Source organism: Aquarana catesbeiana, linkage group LG06, assembly GCF_042186555.1.
Source record: "Aquarana catesbeiana isolate 2022-GZ linkage group LG06, ASM4218655v1, whole genome shotgun sequence".
Classification (NCBI taxonomy): domain Eukaryota; kingdom Metazoa; phylum Chordata; class Amphibia; order Anura; family Ranidae; genus Aquarana; species Aquarana catesbeiana.
Genome location: NC_133329.1, coordinates 56,313,262 through 56,325,280, shown reverse-complemented (window position 1 = coordinate 56,325,280; position 12,019 = coordinate 56,313,262). Strand labels below are relative to the sequence as shown.

Below are 12,019 nucleotides of genomic sequence, written 5' to 3'. Positions count from 1 at the left end.
AATGAGTGACAACAAAAAAAAATATAATGATAAGTAGCATATATAAAGTGAGTATGTGTAAATGTGTAACTAGGTAAGGCTGGGAAAGGCACTCAGGTAATTAATAATAAGGCACACATACTTCCTTAATCAACCAACCTTATACCCAGCCTCAATTCCTAATTGTATCAACGTATGAATTTAAGTTGCACAATTTTGTATCTTGATTAGTTACAGGCACTTATGCACATACTAGCCACTATTATAATGTTACATTGTTACATAGTAGGTGAGGTCGAAAAAAGACACGTCCAACCTATGTGCAATGTGAATAAATATCTATGAAATATCTTTGTTTTAAAACATTTATTTGATCATTTGCACGTTTTGGATATACTTCACTCTGGGAGATTCATTTTAGTGAATAACATTTCACTTTGGCACATGCATCATTTGTTTTTTATAATTTGTGAAATATCCTTTATTTATTGATTAAGTATACTTCCATCACTCTAATAGGGCGTACACACGGTCGGACTTTGTTCGGACATTCCGACAACAAAATCCTAGGATTTTTTCCGACGGATGTTGGCTCAAACTTGTTTTGCCTACACACGGTCGCACACCACGCGGTCACGTACACCACGTACGACGAGACTAGAAAAGGCCGGTTCAGAACCAAGCGCGGCACCCTTTGGGCTCCTTTTGCTAATCTCGTGTTAGTAAAAGTTTGGTGAGAGACGATTCGCGCTTTTTCAGACTCGTGGCTTTCAGATCGTTTTCTGCCGTTCAGTTTGTGCTTGTGGGTTTGTATCTGCTCTTCAGTGCGTGCAGTCAGTTCGTATCAGAGTTTCCTGTGTGATCTTGCCTGCTTGTTGCTGTTTTTCAGGTCGCTCTTCACAGGCCTTGCTGTTCTTCAGTGCGTTCTGTTACTTCGTTCTGAGTAGCCGACTGTTTTCTAGCCATGTTTCGTATGCGTACTCCTCGTAGAGTTCGTGCTGTGCGGGGGCTTGGTGTTGGGGTCCTGACCTTGACACAAGTCCAGTCCATGAACAGGGTGGGGAGGAGTTCATGGACCAAGAATTGGTTGCTTCAGCGTGACCAGTTCTCTCATATGCCTTTGCTCCGTGAGATCCGTGAGAATAATCCTGATGATTTCAGGAACTTTCTCAGGATGACGGACCCCGTGTTTCACCGTTTGTTGGCTTCGCTGACCCCCTATATCAGCAGGCAGGATACCTGCATGAGGCAAGCCATCACTCCGGAGCAGAGGTTGGTCGCTACCTTGCGGTATTTGGCCACAGGGAGAAGTCTGCAGGACTTAAAGTTCTCGACAGGCATCTCCCCCCAGGCTCTGGGGATCATTATCCCAGAGACCTGTTCTGCCATCATACAGGTCCTGCAGAAGGAATATATGAAGGTAAGATTTTTATCCTTTTATATCACATTTTATTGTATTGAATGTTTGATAATATATTTTATTTCTCTCCTCATTCCCTAATTACCATGATTGTAATATGCTGTGAATGTCCCCTTTGTCCTCATGCATGCTGGAATTTTATGTAATTATTATTTTCGGTCCTTCATACATATTTGCCCTTCACTAACCTCCCCAGCATGGTGTCTCCTGCCCTATATTCACCTCATGTAGTCACTTAACAATGTATTTTATCAGCTCCATAGTAGTGCTTTACCCCAAACACCCCCTAAAATGTTTGGTAATGTTATTTTTGATTTAAATTCAGGCAGAGTGGCAGAGGCTTTTTTTTGTGGTGTCCCCAAATAATTTTTAGTAACCCTCCCTCCCCCAACTGCTAAGTCAGCTGATTCCAATTCTCTATCTATCCTCAATCATCTATCTGCTGACTTTGCCAAACCCATACACACTATACCCACCTCTTTAGTGCTCAGATTTATGAATGAATTCCCCAAAGCATGTAGTGCAAGGGCCTGCCTGTATACTTTTCAATGGTACTGTTTAAAGTTTTTGTAATAGCAGAATGTCCAAATGTCCTCAAATGTGTACAGTGTGTATTTATATCTTTGTATTATGACACTTCTTACCTGTCCAGTGGACTGCCAATAGTGTAACTAAGGAGGGGCTGTTCCAAGTAATACCCATTATTTAGGCATTCATCTCTCAATGAAGTGAAGAGGGTTACCTGTCCAAGAGTTCCCCCCCTACAATGTTAGAAATGGCCCATGAGAGGGGGGGAGGGGGAATATGATAGGTGTACCTTATACTTTGGCGTTGTTAAATTCCCCTTAATAAATGCTATCTGGAGGTTGCCCCATAATGTTTGTGTATAATCTGCTTGCCATGTTTCTGTGAAAAAATAGTAATGTTTATTGTTTTTTCCTCAACAGTTTCCTTCCACGCCACAGGAATGGCAGACTGTGACCTCCCACTTTGCCCAGCGGTGGGACTTTCCTAACTGCGGAGGGGCAATTGATGGGAAACATGTCCACATCGTCCCACCACCCAACTCGGGGTCGTACTATTATAATTACAAGGGGTTTAATAGTATAGTGATGTTGGCGGTGGTGTCGGCTAATTACGACTTCTTGTATGTGGACGTGGGGAAGAATGGCCGGATGTCCGATGGTGGAGTGATCGCCCAGACGGAGTTCTACAGGCGTCTCCAGAATGGCAGCTTGGACTTGCCAACTCCAGAGGACAATGTGGAAGGTCTCCCATTTGTGTTCGTTGCTGATGAAGCGTTTGCGCTGGGGGATTCCATTCCCGATGAGGACCCTCACCCCGGAACAGAGGGTTTTTAATTACCGGCTGGCCAGAGCCCGAAGAGTGGTGGAGAACACATTTGGAATCCTGGCCAGCCGGTTCCGACTATTTCTGACACCCATCCATATGGCGGAGTATAAACTGAACCATATAATACTGGCGTGCTGTGTTCTCCATCATTTTTTAAGAAAACATTCTGCCAACTATGCTGGCTCAGTTGGGCCTGAGGCCGGAATCCTACATCCAACAACACCGACGGCGCTTGAAAGTGGCCGTCCTGGCTTGCCCTCCCTGAGTGCCCGTGATGTCCGGTTACGCTACCTGGAGTTCTTTGCAGGGGCTATCAATATGCCAGACAATATGTGAAGCCTTTTTCAAATAAAAAAAAAAAAAGAAATTCTTTGTGGACATTTACTGCTTGTGTTTGTTTTAGCTGACCCTGACAGAAATGTGTGGAGTCCAGAAAATGTCATGATTGTGTAACCTTATTATACAAAGCACTGTTGGCTGGTATTTCCTACATGCAAAAACACATTTCACTCCAAGTGCACTTGCAACTGCACTGAACCTGCACTTGTAGTGTAAAGTGGATTTGTCCTTAGGAAATAACCCCCATTTTTGCATAAAACAGCAACTACATCACCCCAAAAGTGTTGTAGTGTTGAGACAATAATCCACACATTCTTGGGTAAGCCACTTTTTTTATACCTGCACAATCACATGTGCATTTACCAAAGGTTTTTAAAACAAACCAACATGTTTGTTGTATAACAATTTTTGCAGTAGTCAAAAATCGAAATATCCATTTCGGATAAAACAGGCCTGTGTAAAACCAACAAGAAAGCCAAAAAACTTGAACTTACAAAGTTCACATTAGGTAAAACCTGAAGGCTATATCAGACATCAGTATTTAGGAACTGGGTTTGATATAGCGTTCAGATGGGGGGAAATCACCCCTGGAAAAGCCAAATTTGGAAGATGCACACCAATTTACGAATGTCAACATGTGCTATCTGCCATCAGGGGGGATCAAGGGACGTGCTTTGGGGGAGCAAGCCCTTCCTCAATGCTACTTTACAATTGAGGAAGGGGTTGCACCCCCAAAACGCGTCCATTGATCTCCCGTGATGGCAGATAGCACATGTTGGCACACTGTATGCATCCTCCAAATTTGGCTTTTCAAAACATTGCAAAACATTTTAAAAGATTGGACCACAATAAAACAAGTGATTTTGTGGGGTTTAAATTCGCCCCAAAACATCAATGATGTTATTATTTTTTTAATCACATCATTGATTTTTTGCTGGATGTTTTGCAGTTCGGAATTACACCCCATGATCTCCCCGATCAGGATCTGGGCACTTTCAGAAGTAAAGCGTTCTCTATCCCTCACATCACGATCACCTAAAAAGAGATAAAGAAAAAAAAAAAAGGTCTCAAAAATCTGCCACCATCCATCTCTTTTACCTGAGCCTGTGGTCGCAGACACTCACCTGTTGTGGTGCCAATCTCCACCACATCTTCTTCTTCCTCCTGCTCTTCTTCTTGGGTTTGGGGTATTTCACCTTCTTCCATAGGGGGGGTCTGTGTTCTCCTGGGATGAGGGGTGTCCTCCGAGTCTTTTCTCCCCTATGTAAAACAAAAATGGTATAATTAGCACACAGATATTTGATGGCAGAACTAGAAATAGGAAACATTGCTTGGAAGTGGGGTACAATTGTCTATTTTAGCCAAGTTCCAAGATGTATATTTTTTATTGGCCTTTGTCAAGCTGCAATACTTTACCTGTTTGGTACAAGCTTCACAGATGTAGCCCCCCCTATAGTATACACTGGAGCACCTGTGTGGCCCCCCTAATAAAAATGGTGTTCTGGGTTCCCACACTAGTGCTCCAGTGTCCAGATGTGAAAACAGCTGCTCAGTGTCCCTTCCTTACACACAATCTAGTTGGCATTTCATTCTAGTAACAAACCCATCTACAAAAACAAATATTTGGCATCCAAGTAGGCCCAAAAAAATGTGTGAAAATGCATATAGCCTAAACAATGGTGTTCTAGAGGCCGAAAGAAAAATGTTTGATACTGAAATAAATGGCTTAATATTGTATAAAAAGCCTTCAATAATGATGATTTCTCGTGAGACGAATTTTGGAATTATTTCTGCTTGAGTCAGCTTAAATCAAACTGTGTGTTTTATTGTACACACATAAACTTGGAAAATACTTACAAAAATAGTACATTCATATTCAGAATTAGTATTGTTTCATATAGGCAAAAAATGTTCAAATATAGTTCATTTGTTTCAAAGATCTGAAAAAAGTTCTTAAAGTCATTAGACCATGTGCTTCCCTTTGAATAAGCTCTTCAAGATGGCCGATTAACTTCTTGTGTCCTGGAAGGAATTCTGTGTGCATAGGAGAGCTGTGTCTTGAATAGGTATATGTGGCTTGGAAGCAGAAGATGTGTGTGCAGAGGCAGAAGACTGAATTCCTTGTGTCTATATGAACTCAGTCTTTCAAATTCGCGCCCAAACACAAATCCCTCCCATACACTCCCTTTTCTCCTCCTTCCTAAGAGTGGGGGCTAGAGTGGATATACAAGCCTCTTTAACATCTGTTTCACTTTAACCAACCCTCTAAACATGAAACAGGATATATGTGAGAGAGCCTATAAGACCACTTAAAACATAAACGCATAAATCAAACAGAGTATTGGTTACATAGGAAGATTTTCAACCCATACATATATTATTTACAAAATCCATCAAATTCTGACAGGGACCTGCATTTTCAGTCAGTGAGTCGTCATCTGGATATCACTAGCTCAAAGTCCTATCACTCACACAAATATGGAAAATGCATATTCTTTTTAATAAAGCCAATTAAAATTTAGATATTGAGAATATAACATTCCCCTCTGAAATATGAATAACAATCATATTTTATCCATTCATAACATACATGTCCCATTCATACTGACTGATCCAATAACTCCAAATGTATTTCCATCACCAACCGAGTCTGCAATACCAAAACCCATCTTTCTCTTAAGTTTATTTTGCAATAAATCATCTCCTTTCTTGATTTCATTTCTAATTCGATAATATAATTTTTTCATTCTAAACATCAAACATAACTGAAATATAATGAATGAATATAATGAATAACATAATAATAATAAAAAGAATAACTATAGGATGTGATAAAATATTTCCTGCTGCTGAGGTTATTGAAGTTTTTCCCCAAATTGATACACTATTAATGAATTTTTTCCACCAATTACTTCCTGAAAATTCTGACCATTGATGAGATATCTCTTGCAAATTACCTTGTTCATGTTTAAACAATATTTCTGCATTCTGAAGTTCCTTAGCCAAAGCTATCAATAAACCTTTATCCTTATGAATTACATTTGCCCATTCTTCCCAAGGAAATTCATCTATCTGAGATATATTATATTGTGTGGGAAGAGCACTTATATTTTTCATAAGCATATTTGTTAAATTTGTTCTAAACCCATTAATACTTATTGCTACAATGTCTCCTTCTATACAATACAAGCCTTGATTTAGGTTTTCTGTATTTGTACAAGAAGAGAAAAAAGTTTTAACCCTTTCTGTATCTGACATGATCTGGAAACAAACTTTCTTTTTATCTACACGAGTAATTAATTCAGAAATTGTTTCAACTTTTTCTATTCTTGCTGAACATAATGTATGATTATGATAACAAGAATGAAAAATACTTTTATCTTGATTAGGTAAACATATAACTTTAGACTGAAATTGTAAACATGATGACAAATCTAATTGTTCTAATTCAGAATTTTCATTGTTAAATGCAAAATCTGTATACTGTAATTTATAATACAATAATTGTGTATTGCTGACGAGTAATCCCAAGACAGTGATTGGAACCAAAATTTGTTCTTGTCCTGCTATTGGAATCATAGAAGAACTATAACAAACATCCTGTTTACATCCTATCCATTTATTTACCCATAAATCTGTATGATTTATAGCATATACATATTCTCTGGGTAAATTCTGTAAAATGCCAAGAGGGGTTATTCCACTCTGAAATGCTTGTGCAATTATTTTAAAATTAGTGGAATATTCAGTCTGGATCTCTAAACATGCTCTGGCAATATGAGAATGTTGTTCACTTAACATTAAATCAAGAGTAATATTTTGAAGATGTAAAATAGATTGACCCATTATATTAGCTGTTTTAATAACCATATTTTCTAAAATTTCATTTAAATTTCTCTGTATTTTAATCCCGTTACTACCCACTAAACCAGCTGTCTCAAGATCAGACTTTAAAGTATTAATGTCCATACTATTAGTAATACTCCCAATTGTGCCAATCCCTCCTAAAATACCTTCAACAATACCACGCTTATTTCTGTTATGATTTCTATTATTAATTCCAAACCATCTTTCAATACCCAATTCCATATTAACCAAATGTCCTTGACATTGTGGAAACCTTGTAGAAATTTTCCATTCTGAAACATTAAAGTTCCACAATATAATGACAAACTTTCCCTCTCTCAAAAGAGTTCTGGATTGGAAATGGTTAATCTGAAATGGATTTGCTGAGACACTTTTCTTACCAACACATGGAGTTTTCCTAGGAGACCTTACAACAACACTTGCCTTCGCACATTTCATTGGATAATTTACTATTGATATGCAACATTCATATATACCAGTATCATTCAAAGATACTCTCATTTGTTGATAAACAAATGTATTATTGATCCAATTCACACTACCATAAATTCCTTTATGAATTATCATAGTAGAACTGTGAAGAAAACTTCCCAAAAATTCATCGTTCCTTTTCCAAGTTACCAATGAATCTTGAGGTACATATATTTTTGTTTTACATATCAAATGCAAACTATCATTATCTTCAAAAATGTTCAAAGATTGTTACCTTTTACAAATACTGACCAAAAACTCCTTCCCAAAATATTACATTTAAAAGTTCCGGGTTCTGTTGTTTAACCTATAAGATCCCAGCATTTTAACAAAATTTGTTTTGGATTCTATTTTAACGTTTACCTCAACATTATTACTATGAATGAAATATAATTCTATACAGCAATCATATCCCTGTCCTACAAATACATATCCATAAAATTCTTCAGCTGTATTAATATCAACATATCTAGAATTATATTCTGTCATTTGTATTAAGATCAAACTCTTGTCCTCTGTATTAATATCAATGTCTTTATCACTTTTATCATCTATATTGATATCAGTGTCTAGATCTCTTTTGTCTCTGAATAATGTAATGATTTTGTTGTGTAATTCTTCAATCCTGTTAACCTCTGCATAGCTGGAACAGTTTGTGATATATTTTACCACAGATAAAATTTTTACTAGGAAAAAGATGAATCCTGTGATGATGATAAATCTTCTCTCTTTAACACTTTCTTTTGTTGAACTGTCATCTTTCTTCTTTTTTAGAATCCATGATTCCTCCAGGTTAGTGAAATATAATTCATTCCTAGGAAAAATAAAAGCAGCATCATTTATCTCAGAATATTACATTTGTTATACCCACATTTTTATTTATACATGCTTTTTCACTAAATTGAGAAATCCTTGAACTAGTACCATTGTCCCTTGAACATCCAAGATGTCAAATGGACCTTCCCAATTACTTTGCCATGGTCCACTTCTCCTGAACCTTTAATTCTGCCTGTGACGTGTATCTCACCATCTCTGGGTGTGACCTTACACATGGCAACTCTTTGATCACCATTTTCTTTCTGTATAAACTTATGCTAACAGCATCTAATTTTTGATTTAAATAAATCTTTCCATTCTTAATTATCAATCTTGATAAACCGTTTATCTTGAATAAAAGATAATTTTGGTTTTAATAATAAAATAACAAAATGTTACAAGAATAAGATATGTGTGTGTGGATATAACAGCAATTCTCATACTGTGTATATGTCTTGTGTATACTGGAGTGAATGTCTGTTGCAACATCTGCTGGAATGCATGTCTGCCAAAAAACTCTGTTACAGGCATTCTACTCCCAAAAAAACAAACCCCCTCCTTTTCTTATTCAGAAAGGTTCTTTTTTGTCTTGTAGTCCCACAGATGCAGACTCTCAATGAGTATTCCCCCCTCCTTTTTAAAAAAGTGGGTGTCACATCACTCTCAAATTCCTAAGGGTGGGGCTATGAGCTCTGTGAGTAACCATTTAACTTATACAATACAAGTTTCTTTAAACTTCTAAAACAAATACTACATATCAGTATATATACAAATTGTCTCTTAGTAATCTCCTAAACAAGGAATATTGTAAAATAAGAAATTATGATCTTTTAACTCAAACTTAAAAATGTGTGGAAGGACCATTTTTTTCATACAAGTAACTGCATGTAACACAATTCTGTTCAAATTGTCCTGTATCATCTATAACCAATACACTCTTATGCAAAAGGAGCACAAAATACCAAAAAGAAATATCTTTCCTGAATGACATTCAATACCTTTAAATAACATCCTAATATCCCTTCTCAAATCACAAGCATTGCAGTATAATACACTTCAGAGGGACACTAACTATCCTTGCTGTATACTGCCAACAATAGTTCATTGTGAAACAAGTGACAAAGTAAATTCTTCCTGTCAATAATTCAAATGAAGAATACTTTGTAACTGAAAAAACTGTACCTGCAAACTGTGAATGATATGATACATGAAATCTCTGTCCTATTCCCAAGATGTTACACATTACCTGCATGATTTTACCTATAAAATGGAATCCTCTGCCACTACTGGGATTTGCTAGTATACCTCAAACTAGAAAAACATGATTAATCAACATCCTAGCAATAATTAAAATATCTTTGTACACAGATTAGACAAGATTTAATTACTCTATCTACTGTCTCTTCCAATTTGTCCAAATAGAATTTCTCTTTAAGAAATTCAAGCAATTTTTGCTTACCAATGTGATCTAAACTGTCATAGTTAAATTTAGTGAATTCCACCTGTAGGTGTTGTGGTACATTAAAATATAGAAAATCCATCTAAGTCATGATATTAGATCCAGTTATCATAAACAAAATATAGATATTATATCACCCGATGAGAACTCAAAAGATAGATCCACCTTTTAATTCTCTGAAAACGAAGGAAAATCTTATATTTGTTTTTTCCACAACATAATTTTGACCATATTCAGGTTAAAATCACTAATTCTCCAAACAAATCTGCATCCTTTGCTAATTAAGTACAAAGCTGTTAATTACCCCCTTATCAGGTGAACTAAACCTCTCAATGTTCCATCTGAACAAAAAATAAAAAATTAAAATCATAATAATCATAACTGGGAAAAATTAATAAAAAATTAATAATCCAAAGGATTATCCTTGAAAGTATTAAAAATAGATCAAATAAAAACCAAATCTCTGAACCTCAAATCATAACCTTATTATCCATAGCAAAGAAACAATAACCAGAAAATCCTTACCATCCATGCAGTTCATTTAAGGACTGCTAACATTGTTTTTCACAGTGTTATATGATACATAGTGATACCTTTCCTGTCTTAATGGACTATTTGTAGTTTGCAATCTTTGCATTTGGGTCTTAAAAGGGAAATTAGTTTGATTATTATGGCCTCTATACCTCAAATTACTACACCAGCGCACAGAATACACTTCATAGCGTCTTGGCATCGTTTTCGGATAATACAACCTCTTTTGTATATCATTATTATTAGCCATCACACAAAACCTAGCTATGTGACCCTCTCTTTTGCAAACTAAACATTTAAGAGTTGTTTTTTTTGCATATACCTTTCTTTGAGAATATGGCGATGAAAATTTACATTTCTGTTGAATATTACTATTATTCAAATCAACAGACTTCACGCTTTCATTGTCTGAGGAAATATTAACCTCCTAAAATGACTCCACTGAGTCAACTCCAGAATCAGCATCATTATCCCTCGCCTCTGACTTTGTCACGTGTTCATAAGCTAAACACTGAGCATGTGCAGAAGACTGAGCTTGCAATAATTGCGTTTTAAGCAAACTTATAACATTCTCTTGTTCAATTTCTTTCTGAGTTAAAAAAGCAATACAACTTTCTTTTTCTTTAACCGATTCCAATAATGCATTCATTTTATGTTCTAATGCATCTTTTTCAATCATTAATTTTTCAATATGTAAATTCTCCTGTGTTTGTGCAATTTCTGTTACACTTTGCCTTTGTTTTCCTGGCATATCAAAAACCATTGCATTGAAGACTGTAATTAATTTCATCACATTGCTTAATTTTCTCTTAGATTTAGCTAATGAAAATCTAGTTTTATCAATTTCATTATTTGCCTGTAGGCATTGCTGAAACATAGATTTCCACAACTTAGCATCAGAAAAATGACTGGCTAAACCTTCAAATTCTAAATTACTTTCTTCAGCTAACACATTTATAAATTCCATATTTTGGTACTCACCGAATATAAAATTTTTCCGTTTTCCGCTGGACCCTAATTAAACCGTCTGTCAAGACTTCTGTATCCAAAATCCTCTGGTCTTCACACAATCATCAAAAACGTCAATCAAACGATTCTTCTAGGTTCTTTCAATAATTGCAAAGTTTTTTCCTGTTCCTCACTTTTTTCCCCTCTGTTCAACGGAATAAGTGGCAAAAACTTCTGACGATTGAAACTGGCTGGCGTCCGCCAATGAAATAAATGGCTTAATATTGTATAAAAAGCCTTCAATAATGATGATTTCTCGTGAGACGAATTTTGGAATTATTTCTGCTTGAGTCAGCTTAAATCAAACTGTGTGTTTTATTGTACACACATAAACTTGAAAAATACTTACAAAAATAGTACATTCATATTCAGAATTAGTATTGTTTCATATAGGCAAAAAATGTTCAAATATAGTTCATTTGTTTCAAAGATCTGAAAAAAGTTCTTAAAGTCATTAGACCATGTGCTTCCCTTTGAATAAGCTCTTCAAGATGGCCGATTAACTTCTTGTGTCCTGGAAGGAATTCTGTGTGCATAGGAGAGCTGTGTCTTGAATAGGTATATGTGGCTTGGAAGCAGAAGATGTGTGTGCAGAGGCAGAAGACTGGATTCCTTGTGTCTATATGAACTCAGTCTTTCAAATTCGCGCCCAAACACAAATCCCTCCCATACACTCCCCTTTCTCCTCCTTCCTAAGAGTGGGGGCTAGAGTAGATATACAAGCCTCTTTAACATCTGTTTCACTTTAATCAACCCTCTAAACATGAAACAGGATA

At 36.3% G+C, this 12,019-nt stretch overlaps 1 protein-coding gene across 1 annotated transcript; it reads right to left on the bottom strand.

Annotated features, from left to right (window-relative positions):
- Positions 1-3,791: 3,791 nt before the first annotated feature.
- Positions 3,792-11,187, bottom strand: LOC141147961 (uncharacterized). Its single transcript, XM_073635120.1, has 4 exons — positions 8,354-11,187; positions 8,117-8,243; positions 4,216-4,351; positions 3,792-4,126 (listed from the first exon to the last, which is right to left on the bottom strand). The coding sequence occupies exons 1-4, from the start codon at positions 8,479-8,481 to the stop codon at positions 3,792-3,794; spliced, it is 726 nt and encodes a 241-aa protein (XP_073491221.1). The 5' UTR covers positions 8,482-11,187.
- Positions 11,188-12,019: the final 832 nt, after the last annotated feature.

Coding starts and splice junctions, on each gene's coding strand:
- LOC141147961 (XM_073635120.1), bottom strand. CDS start 8,481: ATGTGTAAGGTCACACCCAGAGATGGTGAGATACACGTCACAGGCAGA. Junction 8,244..8,353: donor TGGATGTTCAAGGGACAATG/GTACTAGTTCAA, acceptor TATTTTTCCTAG/GAATGAATTATATTTCACTA. Junction 4,352..8,116: donor CAGGATTCATCTTTTTCCTA/GTAAAAATTTTA, acceptor TGTTTTACATAG/GGGAGAAAAGACTCGGAGGA.